At 35.2% G+C, this 16,571-nt stretch overlaps 1 protein-coding gene across 3 annotated transcripts; it reads right to left on the bottom strand.

Annotated features, from left to right (window-relative positions):
* Positions 1-2,491: 2,491 nt before the first annotated feature.
* Positions 2,492-6,516, bottom strand: LOC147555940 (uncharacterized). 3 transcript variants are annotated; one of them, XM_086663633.1, is made up of 6 exons: positions 6,143-6,516; positions 5,641-5,827; positions 5,462-5,549; positions 3,842-4,342; positions 3,373-3,414; positions 2,492-3,265 (listed from the first exon to the last, which is right to left on the bottom strand). In XM_086663633.1, the coding sequence occupies exons 1-6, from the start codon at positions 6,165-6,167 to the stop codon at positions 2,705-2,707; spliced, it is 1,404 nt and encodes a 467-aa protein (XP_086519759.1). In that variant the 5' UTR covers positions 6,168-6,516; the 3' UTR covers positions 2,492-2,704. The 3 variants fall into 3 exon arrangements, with proteins under 3 accessions (XP_086519759.1, XP_086519760.1, XP_086519761.1); XM_086663634.1 differs by having other exon boundaries at positions 3,842-4,339; XM_086663635.1 differs by lacking the exon at positions 5,462-5,549 and having other exon boundaries at positions 3,842-4,339.
* Between the last annotated feature and the right edge of the window lie 10,055 nt (positions 6,517-16,571).

The following is a 16,571-nucleotide window of genomic DNA, read 5'->3' as shown; positions in this document are numbered from 1 at the left end:
TATGTTCTTTATTAGGAACTTTTATTAGACATGTGCCAGTGATACCTCTCATTATCTATCTTGTAGTGGTTTAAACATGAAAGTTAGGTAAAATCAAATACTTATAGTTTATTTTTGGTAAATATTAATAGTCATTTATATAGTATCTAGAAGATTAGTCAACAAAAAGAAAATCTAGAAGATCACAGCTTCTCATAAAAAAAACAAAAAAAAAAAATCTAGAAGATCACAACTTGTGAGCTCTATATATATATCTTCATCCAGACAATCGATCTTCCACGCTCAATAAAATTACATTTCTTTATTGTCACCGTCGTACTCAAACTTCCGAAGTTCAACAAATTTTCATTTCTTTTTTCTTTTCTCTGTAGAGCTTGAGCTCTTTTGGTTACAATTCCGAGAAGGCCAAGTATCAACCGTCAGAATGTCGAAATTAATAAAATCGTTAATGAGGAGTCACGTCAAGTGACGTTCTCAAACGGAGAGCTGGTGTTTTAAGAAAGCCGACAAGCTTTCTCTTCATTTCAATTTTTTTAAAAACACCACCTTGACGTTTGGAGAACGCTTGCCTTTTGGAAAACGTCACTTGACGTGATTCCTCATTAACGATTCTCACAATTTCAATTTTTTGGCGGCCTATACTTGGCCTTCTAGGTATTGTAGGCAAAAAATGCTCTAGCTCTATAGCAGAAAGAAGAAAGAAATGGAACTTGGCATAACGTGGAAGTTTGAGTGTCAGGGTGAAGATTATATATAAAGGAATGGTTCTTATTTATGTACATGTCATTGCAAAACCACCATAGATCTTATGGAACTTTCAAAATTGGAAAAAGCGTCTAAGATACTCTTTATTCTCGAAATTATTCGATCTCCAAAGACGTTTATTAACATTCCCTAACACAAATCTCAATTTTGAATAAGTTAGTGACTTTTTTCGAGAAAAACTGGTGGAGGCACATTTCAGATTGGGTATAGTCTAAATTTGGGTATAGTAATTTGTTCAACCACTCGTTTTCGTTAGCACGAATCACTAAAGTTGAAAGTTTCTCGTTCAAATATGTCATCTTTGCGTACTCCTTATCCACTGGTTGCTTATATTAAGTTTGACAACTTTAATCCATCTTGTTTGGTTTTTCTTACTTCCGTTATCACCACAAAATAACCAAAATCTTTCAAAACCGGCTCTAAATAACCAGAATGGCGTGATGCTATAGCCAAAGAAATTTGGCCCTCCAGACCAATAATGCATGGTCTCTCATTCCCTTGCCTCCTGGCAAGAAAGCCATTATTTGTAAATGGGTTTCCGAAGTCAAATATCGCTCAAATGGTTTAAACAAATTTTATAAAGCTCGACTCATTGTCAACGAATATACCTAAGTTGAAGGCGTCGACTGTCATGACATTTTTGTTCCGATTGCGAAATTGGTAATTATTTGTCTCGTCTTATCCCTTGCATATATATATCCAGGGATATAGTCATTGCACCAGTTAGATGTCAATAATGTTTCTATATGATTGTTCCCCTTGGTTTTAGCAGTCAAAGTGATGTTAGAGTTTGTCGTTTGAACTAATCATTATATGGGTTGAAACAAAATTCTAGCAAATAATTCGCTAAATTTTCCTCCGCTTTGAAAGTCGAAGATTTTCCCAATCTTTGTCAGATCAGTCTATTTTTAGTTATTTCGATGGTCTGATTGTTATTCAATTCTTTGCATGTGTAGATGACATCATCATTATTGACAATGACCACAAGAAAATTCACTCCCTTCAACGTCACGAGAAACGATTTTGCCTCAAAAATTTTGGACAAGATTAATACTTTCTATGCTCTAGGTCTCCTAAGGGTATTTTTCTTTGTCAACGAAAGTACATTTTGGACATTCTTTGCGATTATGGTCTTTTCGGAGCCGAACTTAATTTATTTCCAATGGAAGTGTTTGAAATTGTTACCTACAGATGCTACATCTTTAGACGATCCCACTTCATTCGGACGTCTCATCGGTCGACTTCTCTATGTACAACGAGACCCATTTCGCTTTTTCAATGAATGATTTAAGTCAATTTATGCGCATCCTCATTCAACACATGGTTGCGGCAACTCGAGTTCTACGATATTTGGGGACCTTGATCATGGGATCCTCTACAGGTGTCTCGTCCTTTTGCTCTTAGCCCATCCCTCTTTTGGCACTACCTGTGGGATTCAGACTAAGCTGTCCGAGGGAACTCAGACTAGGCCTAGTCCGTGTTGTTTAAGCCCAACACAGATTAGGCACGGTCTGAAAGTCCTCGCACTGCCCCATTCTGTGGGCCACAAAGAGAGTGGGAAGCCCAAAACTAAAATGATGGGACGCCTATAGATGCATCCAAAGTCCTTTATATTGATAGCTTACTAATTGTAAAATATCAGATACTAAAACTAAAGAAGCCAAGACAAGCATAAGATGTAGCTCGCTACAAGATTATTTCGAGTTTAAAGTCTGAAACCATGATCTTTAATTCAAACTCATCAATAATGCTTTGGATAATAATGTAGTACTATGTAAGAATTAAACCTGTGCTATGAAACAATTACGACAACAAAGGAAGGCAAAAGGAAAACTATAAGTAAATCTAGCGATGATAATAAAGAGTAGTTACAAAAAAAGAGCGATACAAACTAGGAAGTTACAAATAAAATCCAAAGATGGTTCAAGCATTTGTACTATCAAACTATCCTCCGTTTATACGAACTCATTCTGGCTAGAACTTCTGCTACCTCAACAGTAGGTGTATTTAAGGAGGATCCACATAGAGAACCATTGTCATTTCCATTAAGACTGGCTTCTCTGCCTTGATCCGCAACCAACTGTTCTAACTGTCTGAGCCGTACTTGTTGATCCTGAAGAAGTTTATACTGAACGTTCATAACTCCACGTGTACTTTCGAGCTCCGCCTGTTGACACCGTGTTAGTACACGTTGACTCTCAAGTTCAGCTTGTTGAGTCAGGGTCAATGCACATTGACTCTCAAGTTCAGACTTTTGATGATCTGTTAATGCACGTCGAGACTCTAGTTCAGCCTTCTGGCTCCGGGTTAATGCACGATGACTCTCGAGTTCAGTTGTTTGACTCTCGATCAATGCATGTCGACTCTCAAGCTCAACCTTCTGACGTAATACCAATGCACGTTGAGTCTCAAGTTCTGCGTGTAAACTCTTAATCATCGCAATTGTGTCCCCCGTCTCTCCCAGCAACAATGTTGTAGATGACGGTGATTTTGCATTTCCCTGACATAGAAAATATCATGAATCATATCATAAATGTGTAATAAACTAAGGAGAACATTAACAGAGAATTAAAAGGTACAAATAAAAATTCCAAGAACCAGAGCTACCTCTTGTTGACTTTCAGGTTCATCACCCTTGTAAGCTTCTTTCTACAAAAGAAATGAATAAAAAAGGAAAGTTGTAATATTAAATAAGATTATGACTCTGGTTGGTGTTTATTTTTTTCAGTTTCAAATCTGAAATCTCACTCGAAATTCAAACTGACTCGAGTCTGATTTCACAATGTTTGTTTTTTAATTAATTCGTGCTTGTTTGGACGGCTGGCCCGAGCGGATTCTGGATCTGACTGTCTGTTTGAGTCAAACATAAAATAAATTTATATGAAACCATTGTTTGAAATAACCTGAAATGACTATTATCATCCTCACCAAAACAACCCACTCTCGGACAACTTAGACTCGGACTAATCAGACTTAGGCAGGTCAGATCAGACACTGAAAAAAACACCACCTTCCGCTTTTGCGCACACTATTATTTATAAATAAGAAAAGATCCTCAAGGTAAATAAGATTATACCTGGTGGTCGTCACCTTTGCTGTTCTCTGCCTCTGGGGCTTGTACTCTCTGCACCAGTTTCCAATTTGATCTGAACTTATGATCCTCAAGGTAAAAGACTAGTTGTGCTTCAGTTGCAAGAACAAATGGTTCATTTACATACCACTTACTACCCATATTCACATTTATGCTAGTAAATTCCCCATCCTTTTCGATTTTATTTTCCTTAGGGTTAGTGTAGAACCATTCACACTTAAATAGCACAACACGATTTGAAAATTTATATACTAATTCAATAACATCAGTTACAAAACCATACAAATCAACAACTTCATTTTCACGTTCCCCAGCAACAACTAATCCAGAAATTGGGACTTTGAGCCCCTTATCACGTCTAATCCAAAAGCAAACTCCTTTAACAATACAGCCCGGGTATGATCTCATAGATTCAGGTCCACATGCCACTGCAAACAAATCGTTCGTAGCTTCTGGTGACTCTTTATGATGCAAAGACTCCATCTGCCGTTTGGAAAGAAATTTGGATATTTATTGATACTATAAACCGTATTATATAATTAATAATTGGGCATCAATTGATTATCAAATTAACACGTAATGCATCTCAAACAAGAAGAGAACACCTTGTCTCTTGGACCAGCAAAATAGCAGAGTATTCGTAAAAGTGCACTTAAACAACAAGTTCTGAGGTAGTATTTCGAGATACTTCCACGTAAACAAAAGATAGTAGGCATGTCTATACCCACATATAATAAATTGTGTTGTAATGCATAACCAATATTTTGATGAAACGGGGAAGGAGAGACGCATGAGGTAACTGATTTACGATAGAATAAGAGCGAATTTGTATATATCTGTTACGTAAAAATCATATTTAAAGCTCACATAAACTCTGATCACTTACTGTTCGGACACATTTCGAGTTGATACAAGTATCTCAGACAGGAAACAGAATCGTCCTAAGCTACAAATGGTATCAAACTTCCTCGTAGCGTGATCTAGAATAGATAATCTACAATTGCAAACTGTTTACCCTTCTTCATACTTTATTTATCAAGGATAACTGTTACAAAAGCAGTAGCTTTTTTTGGGAAAGCTTCAAAACTTAAATCAACATGCAAGAAATGTTCCGAAAACATGCTTAGGAGTTAGGACAACCTATCCATAGCGAGGAAAGGCATAATACAAACACAAAGGCATTCAACCGTTGTGACGGTGGGTCCAACATGGATTTGTAAAATAGCTTAGAGCACGTTGGCGGGATGTAAAGTTACCCCAGATCAACTTGCTCTTGTTGTTTGACAAAATAGTTATTTCGTATGAGCTATGCAAGAAGGTTCGAAATTAGATGGTCCACCTCACAAATTCTAGAATATAAACTCATTCGCCTTGCCCCGCTTTTCACCACTCACAACCTTGGTTCTTACATCATAGTTACTCCGGTGTTGTTCTTCGGGTAAATATAGCTTATCTGAGTCAAGTTAAGTGGTGTGTCTGAAACTCTCTAACTTTTATTTTGTTTTTCCTCGGGAGTCGGGACGCATATGAAGTAAAACCCTAGGAGAAATCCTTGATGCAGCGAGCCTTGTCCATACTAATATAATTTAAAGATGTCATACTTACATGTTTTCTAAACCATTCTGCGAACTGTTTTAGTTGCATATTAGATAAGCTTTCAATACTTCCCCTTTGCAATTCTTCCAAGTATTTCCTAAGTTACCGAGAAGATCAATAATGAATGATCAATTACTACGTATAAAGAATTGAATCGAAGTATTGAGAAAAAAAAAAGTAAAACTCACTCTAAATATGGATTCAATTCGTGACATCTATTCAAGACATATAAATGTGCTTTCTCGGTTTCTTCCTTAGTCAATCGCTTGTACTCATCTCGACCTATTGGGCGTGCATCTTGAGAAAAAACTGATAAACCTCCAACAGGTTGAGCAGGATTTAGTCCATCAGGCCGTGCTGTGGTTGTTATCATTCCTGCAATTACCAAATTCTACTCTTTTTAACCAGGTACCAATGTTAAGGTTTGATCACATAAAAGATAATGGTTGTTCTAGTACTAACAGGTAGGTAATTCAGAGAAATGCAGAGAAAGGAACTGAATAAAGAAACCCTAGTACAATTGAAGCAACTAATTCAACAAATCTCCAATTTTCAAAGAGGAATCAAATTAACAAAAGGATTAATAAGAAAACCCACCCACACAAATCAAAATAGAACAGCATCAAATGTAAATGAAAAAAACCCTAATTATTGATAACAGAATTGGGAGAAAGAGGATGTCTTTTTTACCTGCAACTCCAGTTAGAGATTTCATGAAGGCGATTAATCCTTGGGCTTTTCTTCAAGTTTGAAGATATTTCTAGAGAGAGAGAGGGAGAGAAAGAGGATCAGAGTGGGGTTTTAGAGAGAAGGAAAGAGATGAACACTGGTTTTGCGTGAGAGGACGACTGTTTAACTTTCTTCGCCCACAATTGCTGGTTCACAACGAGGGGATGCGGAACGAATACGGTCACAACACGATAATCGCTGCACAATTGCTGTTTTAGAAGTGACGGCTACAATTGGTTCCAAGTGGTCTAATGTGTAGATATAAACTTCAAAATTCTGGAGGTTCCAGGTTCGATTCTCGGAGGAATGGTTTCGGTCTTAACCTAAGACTCGACAAACTTACTATTTATACAACTTACTATTTATACCAGGGCCGTGTGGTGAGGGGTGCGGGCCGTGCGCCCGCACAGGGCCCCCCACCACAAGGGGCCTACTTTGTCAAGATTCGGCCGTCCATTTCATTAAAATTAAAAAGCCAGAGAGCTTTCATCAAATGTGAAGTAGCTCATCTGGCATAGCATGGGTCTTGTGCACTTGAGGTACCAGGTTCAAGTCCATTTGTGCCCTTTTTTTTCTTTTTAAAAATCAACACAAAACTCTCTTTAATCTCTATTTTTTCCTCCCCGCTCTAGAATTTCTCATTCTTTCTATCACACAAATCTCTCTATCCGCACCGCCATTATCATTTATTACTAAACTATAATTTAGGTTGTGTGAGATGAAAAAGTGAGCCACAACCATGACATACACAAAAGCGACCGAATGAGTTGATGGCCCGTGGAACTTCATGTGAAAATTTTTCAGGTTTTATGTTTGATTATACAAGAGGGTCAAACTAAAATTTGGCACCGGTCCCCCGAATTCTCAGGCACGGCCCTGATTTATACCTTTAAAGGCCTAAATTCAATAAATCATGGATTTCACTTCTTATGAGAATCGAACTTAAGACCTCCAGGATTTATAGTTTATGTCAACACAATCAACCACTTGGGAAACAAGTATTGACAATTTACATTATGTTACATGAGATATTAAAGAATAAAGAACCTGATTTTCAAGAACGTCAGTTTATAACGTGTGCGTCTGTAAGCGCCCTTCTGTTTTATACTTCGACCTCAGTCACTCTTAGTACCCCTGTCCCGAGAATACTCAAACTGACCTAATTTGTATCGGAGTGTGACCAGCCTGATCCCCCACATGGAGTGCGAAGAGATAAGTGGATTAAGAGCAAAAAAATGGGGTGTCTCTAGAGGCACCGTTTAGAAGTCAATTATTGGAAGAGTCCATGGGTATATAGACCAAAATTAATTTGATAATAGGTCTATAGACCATTCTTCTTAGATTATGGATTTTTGGTCCTTTTACATGAAGGGTATAAAGTATGGATAATTTATTGGGTAATACCAAATGTATCCCAAATAAAAAAACCCCGGGTTTTTTGAATTTACGAGGGTTTTAGGAAACTTTCCCAAAACCCGTGGGCGTGATTTGTGGGGGATCTTTATTCAGCCGAAACAGATTGGATACCAATCTTCGTAAAGACACTTTCTCTCTCTAAACCTTCTTTGATTTGGGATTTCAATCAAAACGTCCGGATTCCTCGAAGAAAAACCCTAACGAGATCGACCGAAACAGAAAAATTGCATCCTTTCATCTTCTCCATTCATCTTTTCCATTGAAGAACCTGTTCAGGTGAAAAGGTAAGCTGGTTGATAAACCCCTTTTCGTTATAAAAACGATTTCAAACGAAACGTGTCTTTCTTTTCGTTGAAATCATTATAAATAGTTGTTGCATGTCCTTTTCACTTACTATTGAAGAGGATTTGTTGATTTTGGTAAAGATTTCTGTGTAAATAGGAAGGTTCTTTTCGGTTTAATGTCTGTTGAAATTGTTTAGGGTTTTTTCGTTGATTTTTATTTAAAATAAAAGGGTACAAAATCGGTTTTGTATCAGGAATAATAGATCTTTAGATGTTTTTGAAGATAATCTCGACATTAAAATTTTTAGTTTAAATTGAAAAACCTAATTCTTCTTTTTAAACTTTTACTTCTGTCTAAAAATAAAGGGTTATTTTGCGAAAGGAGCGTAGAAAAGTACCGTTAAATAAATGTTAGATTTAACATCACATTACATGAATAGTTAACATCATTCATCTTCTTCCTTTTTTTCTTTCTTCCACCTTCGATATTAATCGGAAATTGAAGAGGTGTTGTTGGTTGAGTTTTACAAAGAGATTGTGCCGACATGAGAAGAGCTTAGGTTTTCTTTTTTGTAAGCTTTTTGGAATTTTTTTGGAATTTATTTTTTACGAATCCTCATCACACTTCTTAAATTCCTTTTACTTTCTAACTCTTTAAAATTGAGTAGACATAGTAAAGTTTAGGTTTATATTCATGTGCTTTTAAGTTTTTTCTCTCATGTTTATGCCGGAGTTGAAACTTTGATTCCTTTTTTATACATAAATATGTTTTGATTACATCATTTATTCATTATGTATTAGATTATGAAATTCATTATTTAAATGTGTAATGATATAAAATCTAGAAAAATAATAGTACTTTTCAAGGTGGATGTCTTAATTTTTCACTTGTACGAATTTAGAGTCAAAATCATATAAATTTCTTAAATGTAACAATATATTTTTAAGTAATAGAATTAGCTTAACAGTGTTAAAATTTAACGGTGTTAGAACTTAACTGGTCAATACTAGTCCACGACCCCTTTACACAAAAATAAAAGGTCATGTCCCTTTCGTAAAACCCGGTACTTATGTACGAACCTTTTGCAAAATAACCCAAAAATAAAATACCTTTGTGTTAAAAAAAACATATAATTTATGGAAAATGAAACCATTGTTCTTGGTTTTAGGGTTTAATGAAATTTTTGTTCTTGGTTTAGGGTTTAATAAAAATATTGTTTATTGCAGCAAAAGGTTGAATATGGCACCTAAAGGTAAATCTAAATCGAATGTTACGGAAGAAACAACCACATTAAGAAGGAGTCCAATGAAAAGAAAGGCAACTGTTGAAGAAGTTGTTGTTAAGAAGAAATCAAAAAATAAAGAAACATCAGTATCTGAGGTAATGTATTTTGAATATGATATAATTTATTGATATTGTGAAGCTAAATTGATAAATTATGAATATTTTACATATGTGTGTTGATCTTTTAAGAGTTTCTCCCTTGTTGAATATACAAATTTGGGATATACATTAAAATATTAATTCTGTTCATAGATTTTTCCATCATGTTAAGTAAAGTATTCGTACTTTACATGATTTATGTTACAGTGTACAATTTTGTTTTTTTGTGATATTGTGCAGGCTGGTGGTAGTTCTAAAAGTTTGAAGTTGAAGGACAAAGGAAGCTCTAGTAGGTGGGTTGATATAGTAGGGGAACAGAAATTAATACCGGAGCAAAAGACATCGGCTCTATTCAGATACACCCTTAGTAAACCAATAGAGTTGATCAATAGCATCCGTTCCTATATGACTGAAGAAATGAAGGAGGAGATAAGCAAAACTCCTTTCAACCAACTATTTGATGCTATGGCAGAAGGTACTATATTAAGGGAGAATTATACTAGTCGTCCAACGATTGCCATTTTGGATGTTCTTTGTCGATATAAAAAATCGACCAAGAAATTTGTTATTGGGGGTGTTGAGATAGAATTCAAACCTGAAGATGTCTCTTTGTTGTTGGTATGTCCATGGAAGGTTCTGAATATGAGGCATTCCCTAAGAAAAATGATTTAGATCCTTTGAAGTGTGCGTTCTTGACCAAGTATTTCAAGGAAACACTTGAAGCATCAAGAAACAAAAATATGGGTCTTTCTAGTGTTGTTGTTGGGAATGCACTTCAGAAATGCGTGAGGAACAGTGAACCAGCAATAGAATTTGTTGGTCTTCTAATTATGATATTTTCGGCGAGCTTCCTGTTTGCGACTTTGGCTGGTTTCACTGTATTGCCTAGCATTTATAAGAACATCCAGTCTAGAAGAGCAATCAACAGGGTGTCATGGCCAAGAGCCATACACTCATATATGATGGAAATGATCGACAAACATTCAAAAGACCCAACCAAAGCATCTGGTTGCTTGTTACTTTTGCCTGTGAGTAAATTTTTTAGAACTCCATGTTATATAAATTGCATATTCTTTCATATAAAGTATGAGTAATTTACATTTCTTTTTTTCCTTTAGTTCTGGGTGTGCATGCATACTAATCTGTATCCGAAAAATGCACTGAATGCAACAAGATACCCAAGGTTCTTGAGGTGGTCTGTGGATGGATTTAGTAATGGGATGGAAAAAGATCTAGCTGCACTTGTACCTGAGGAGGTAAAATTAACTTTTTATCTGTACTTTCAACAATGAAAATTTAAATTCTTTATAAATATGTTATATTTTTTTTAAAAGTATATGTAATTTATCATAAATTACATATAGTTTCAGAAGGTTGTCGAATGCATTTACAGAACACTCTATGATTTATGTAACTTTTTACATACAGGTTTATGAGGATGTTGTGGATGATGTGAGTGAAGAAGAGAAGGAAATGTTAAAGTTTACTGAAAAGGTAGTTGTGGAAATACCTTTTGATGAACAGTTGAATAACATGGAGATGATGGAAGCCCTCAGTAGAGAAGTGAATAAACAAAGAGAAGAATTAAAGAAAAAGGATGAGGAACTTGAAAGTTTGAGAAATGAAGTAATACAACTGAAGTTACTTTTAAAGTCTGAACAGAGGGATGAATCATTGATTCATAATGATTATAATCAAGGAATTGGTGGAGATAATGTGGACCAGAATGAGGAGGAAAATAATGTTGGGGAGAAAGATAATGTCAATGATGAGAAGATTGATGGAGTACAACCGGATGATAAGGTTCAGGAAGAAGAAAATGTTGAAGAACAACAACAGGAAGGTCAGTAATTATAAATACTTTTACTGAATTAAATTATAATTTATGGTAAATTATGCATACTTTATATATAATATTATTATCACAGGAAAAAATGATATATTATTTTTTGTAAATTTTATGATAAATGATTTTTTTTCACTTGATTGTTGTGGTCAGATGAAGATGGAAACGTGCCATGCACAGCCATTGTGTTGGTGCATGATGAGGAAGAGAATAATTATAGTTCAACTCCCAATTTTGATTTGGGAATAGATTTTACAAATGCACCCGACTTCACCGACGTTGTTCAAGTTGCAAAAACCTATCAAGAGAATGCTGAAACAGATAGACTCATAGATGATGACTTTGTCCAGACTACTCCAACAACACAAAAGAAGAAGAGAACAAAATCAAAGGCTGTTAAGGGTAGTTCGGATAAAACAGTTGATCCTGTTGAAACACCAAAACAGAATTCTCTTATTAAGAGAATCAAACAAGCTCCCAGAACAAGGAAACTAACTGAAAAAGCCGAGCCAAAAGAAAAGGCCGAGAAAGAAAAAAAGAAGGAAATTGCGAAAAAGGAAGTAGTGAATGTTGAAGAATTGGATAAAAAGGGGAAGGGAGTTTCGAATGAGGATGATGAACCACTTAGCAACTGGAAGAAGAGCAAAGTTTGGAAGAAAGTGAAAGATAATGAGAAAGGTCTGCTTGAGGAGTTTAACCAAGGAGTGAAAATGAAGTAATGAATTAGAAGTTTAATACTTGTCGTTGTCTATGTTATGAAATGTTTTGTTGTTTGTGTTACATTATGATGATTGTAACAAACATAATCTGTTATCTCTAATATAATATAGAGTTAATTCCTATATGGCCCCCTACTTTGTGACCAGCTTCCTTTATGGCCCCCTTTTTTTTGTAAATTCAAATATGGCCCCCTATTTTCAAGTAAATGTCCTAATTGTCCTTCCTATTTATAATTTTTCAAAATAAAATTAAATACATTCCACCTCATTTCCACCTCACCTCTATCTCCACCTCACATGTCTCTCCACCTCACCTCTCTCTCTCCACCTTTCTTTCTCTCTATCTCCACCTTTCATTCTCTCTCTCCACTTCTCTTTCTCTCTCTCTCTTTCAACCTCTCCCACTTCGTCTTCCCCGGCAAGGTCGTCGGCCGGAAAATTTTCCGGCCGGCGACCTTAAAAAAAAAAAAAAAAAAAAACTCTCATCTCTCTCTCTCTCAAAAGATTCCGGCGAAGGGGTTACCCTTCGCCGGAATCTGTTGAACCAGACCGGTCTGGTTCAACAGACCGGTCTGGTTCAACAGCAGACCTTCAGATCTGAAGGTCTGCTCGAGCAGACCTTCGAAGGGTCTGCTCGAACAGACCCTTGAAGGTCTGTTCCGAGCAGACCTTCAAAGGGTCTGCTCGGAACAGACCTTCGAAGGTCTGGTTCAACAGATTCCGGCGAAGGGTAACCCCTTCGCCGGAATCTTTTGAGAGAGAGAGAGAGATGAGAGTTTTTTTTTTTTTTTTAAGGTCGCCGGCCCGGCGACCTTGCCGAAGAAGACGAAGTGGGAGAGGTTGAAAGAGAGAGAGAGAAAGAAAGGTGGAGAGAGAGAGAAAGAAAGGTGGAGAGAGAGGTGAGGTGGAGAGACATGTGAGGTGGAGATAGAGGTGAGGTGGAAATGAGGTGGAATGTATTTAATTTTATTTTGAAAAATTATAAATAGGAAGGACAATTAGGACATTTACATGAAAATAGGGGGCCATATTTGAATTTACGAAAAAAAGGGGGCCATAAAGGAAGCTGGTCACAAAGTAGGGGGCCATATAGGAATTAACTCTAATAACTATTTTGGTATAAATTCATTTTTTTAAACTAACAACAATTAACATGCAGAACAATTGTATGGGAATCAAATCTGACAAGTGATGTTAGAGGAAGAGAGGTGAATTGGCTTATGATGAACTGTGAAACCGATGCTCAACTTATAAATTGGTGGTCAAAGCATCTATCTTCCCAAGTTTTAAAAGGGGTTGGACAAGTGTTCGTTCTCGCTTCTGAATTATGGGTAAGTTTTATTTACAGAATTCATAATTTCATAATAGATATTTTTTAAGTTATACATTACATTTTTTATATAGATGAAAGATTTAGAATGATTAGTAAAGTATATATAATTTACTGACTATATGTATTTTCTGTCAAAAATTATAAATACTTTATTAAAAAGTATTCATATTGAAATATACAATATGTTGTTTTTATTTGACAGACAATGATAAATTGCAAGTCAGCTCAGTCAAACATAGACCCCCACCTATCAGATCGATTAATAAATGAGGCTGAAAGAGGGCGTATATCTTATATAGTTGCTCCAATGTGTCATTCGATGATTACAGATGTTAGAAGGGGTATTCATTGGACTTTGTTAGTATTTGATTACTTTGATCAGTCTTGGACCCATTACAACTCGTTATTCTTTGACACAAAGCTCCGTAAACAATGTGAAGAAAATGCTGCAAGATATGGACAATACATATTAGATGTGCTACACAAAACTAAATATGTGAGTCCTGAATTTAAGAAAAAATGTAAGATTTCGAAGACGCTGTATGATCATCAACAAGGAGAAAAGTAAGTACAAAATATTTCTTACTTTTGTGATTACTGTAATACATACAGATAGTTTTATAGTTTATAAATTATTTGATGGTTTCACAATAAATGTTATATCAATGATTGACAGTGCAGATTGTGGACTATTTGTTATGCTTCATATGGATTTAGTATTCATGAAACATTACAAATGGGGAGTACCAGATGAATACCTTGCGGACGATTGGATTGAATTAGCTCAGCGTAGAAGAGCGGAAGTGACGTACGAGCTATTGTAGGAAACAAGAGATCTGTGGAAAAAAACTTTATTATAGTTTTAATTTAAGTAAGGTTTTATTTTTTCGATTTGAAAGTAGTTGTAATGAATTATATTTGCCCATTTGAAGTAAAAAATATTTGGATGGGAAATGTAACTTTTAATTAAAAATATCATATTTGTTGAAAAAATTACTGAAATTTATCAAGTTTCTTCCTTTAATTTTTGATACAAATATTAATGAGCAACATGATAAATGTGAAATTTACATGAAAGTATGAATTAAAACGGCAAAACATTTACTTTGTTAAAAAAGTATTGGCTACTGTTGATGAAGATTTCACATATGTTAAGCAAGTTCATACCAAAACCGCTAAAGTACACCCTTTTGATAGAGAATAAAAATAGAATAGTGAAACAAAACGTATAATTCAAACATTGAATATTTTTAATTTATTTGGATTGAAAGTGTAATATAACATATGTAAATACATCAAATGTTTGCCCTACATGTTTTGCGATTGTGGTATGAAGGTTGCTTACACCTACCACATATCCTTAATTTTCTTGGCATATTTCCCGAGCTCTCGATCCGTACTGTTCTTGGACGACCTAGTCTACGACGAATCAACGGTGGGAGAATTTTGGTAGCTTCATCAAAATTCCTTGGTTTATCCACATTGGATATAGGCATTATATGTTCCTGGTAAGTCTTCACATAAGACTCAGTTGTCCAAATAGGATCGTAAAAACAATCTTGTTGGTCGTCAAACAAGCTTTTAATGCACAACATTGCGTGCTCACAAGGAACACCATCAACTTTCCACCTTCTACAAGTACAAGAAATTTGTAGAAGATTAACACAATGAGAAGGTTCTGAGTAAACCTCGAATATGAATGGGGCTGCCTGGGCAATATTCCAAGTTGCCGCACTATCATATTTTGCTTTCAACAGATCAGTGATGGTTGGACACAAGAATGTCGTCCATTTTTTAGACAATTCGCGTGCTGTGTTCATTTTGTTCATTATATGAATACGAATTGCCTCCAACATTGCTGTAATTGGTAGTCCACGAGCATGACGAATCTGATTGTTAAAGGATTCTGATAGTTGAGATGATATCGCTGTGTATCTGTATCAAAAAAAACGTATATATATTTTTTATATTTTTTTATAATATCGATAATTATTACTAAGAAGAATAAATAATGTACAGTAAATAACCCAAAAATGTTGTGTCAAGTACATGTTATTTGTAACACAAAGTCAAAACTTTATACGGTAAAGTACATAATGTTCAGAAAAAAAAAAATATAGATAATGGAATGAATACACTATTTTATCTGATCGTACCTTATACCGGGAAAGAAAGCATCTGCCCAAGAAGAAGGGTCTAAGGATTGAAAAAATGCAGCAACTTTTGAACCACCCATCTGTATCATCTGGTTAATAGTTGCGTGATATTCAGATTCGGGAAGAGCTCTAGCAGCCTTGAAAATCAATGTTTGAAAGAATTTAGATTTTCTAGCTCCATTTGCCAATCTTAAATTCAGATTGTTCCTTAGATGCCAAACACAAAAGGAATGGTGTGCTGTCGGAAAAATGTTCTTAACACCGTTGATTATACCATTGTGACGGTCTGAAATAAAGATATACGTCTTTTCCATATTCAGAGCATTGCGCAAATGCCTTAGAAAACAGTCTCAATTTTGGTCATTCTCAACATCAACCACAAAATATGCTAACGGAAATAGACCTGTAAATTGAAAATATTTTAGTGAAAGTATGAAAATTTAAATATTCATCAAGCATACTTCTGTAAAGTTTTCATAATTTATGGTAAAGTTAAAGTAATGTACATAAATTTAAAGTATGAAAATTTAAAAAGTATATAAGATGTTATGTAAAGTTTACATAATTTATGGTAAATTTAGAGTAATGTACATAAAAAGACATAATATGATGTTGAAAAAGTAGATACTTTTTTATATTAATTTTGATAAATTTAAGAATGTTCAGAAATTACCATTGTTACCGTCTTTAGCCACGGCAGCCAGTATGCACCCGTTAAAACGAGTTTTGCAAAAAGTCCCATCAACATATAAAACTGGTCGACAATATTGGAAGCCAACTATACAAGCATGTGGTGCAATGAAAATTCTTTTAAATCTCCGAGACACCTCGTCAACTTCAAGTTGTACTATGCTGTTTGGGTTGGTACGTGAAAAGGCATCAGCATACTATCTAAGTTTTGCATAGGAATCTCCTTCTTGACCAAATGCTTCATTCATTGCTACTTTCTTCCCCTCGTAAGTGTAGTAATATGGAAGTTGGACAGCGTAATCTTTCAAGAAATCTTTCTTCAGACTTGCTGTGGAACGATCTGGACTTCTTGTAACATCATCTAAAATAAGTTTCCCAACAAATGAACTGTTTATTTTTGGTTTCTTGGTCTTCTTAATGAAATCTTCACAGTCATGTTTCATTTCCATGTCTATCAAAATAAACATAGATTCGCATTTCAATGGCGCACATCCATATACTCTCCATTTGCAATCTTCAACAGGACATACAGCAGTTACCCGCTTCGAATCATTTTTAATAA

Source organism: Eschscholzia californica, unplaced genomic scaffold (genome assembly GCF_041429995.1).
Source record: "Eschscholzia californica isolate CP2 unplaced genomic scaffold, dmEscCali1.0.p SCAF_2, whole genome shotgun sequence".
In the NCBI taxonomy this organism is placed as follows: Eukaryota; Viridiplantae; Streptophyta; class Magnoliopsida; order Ranunculales; family Papaveraceae; genus Eschscholzia; species Eschscholzia californica.
Note: the sequence above shows the minus strand (reverse complement) of the source record. Positions and strands in the feature narration are given on the sequence as shown.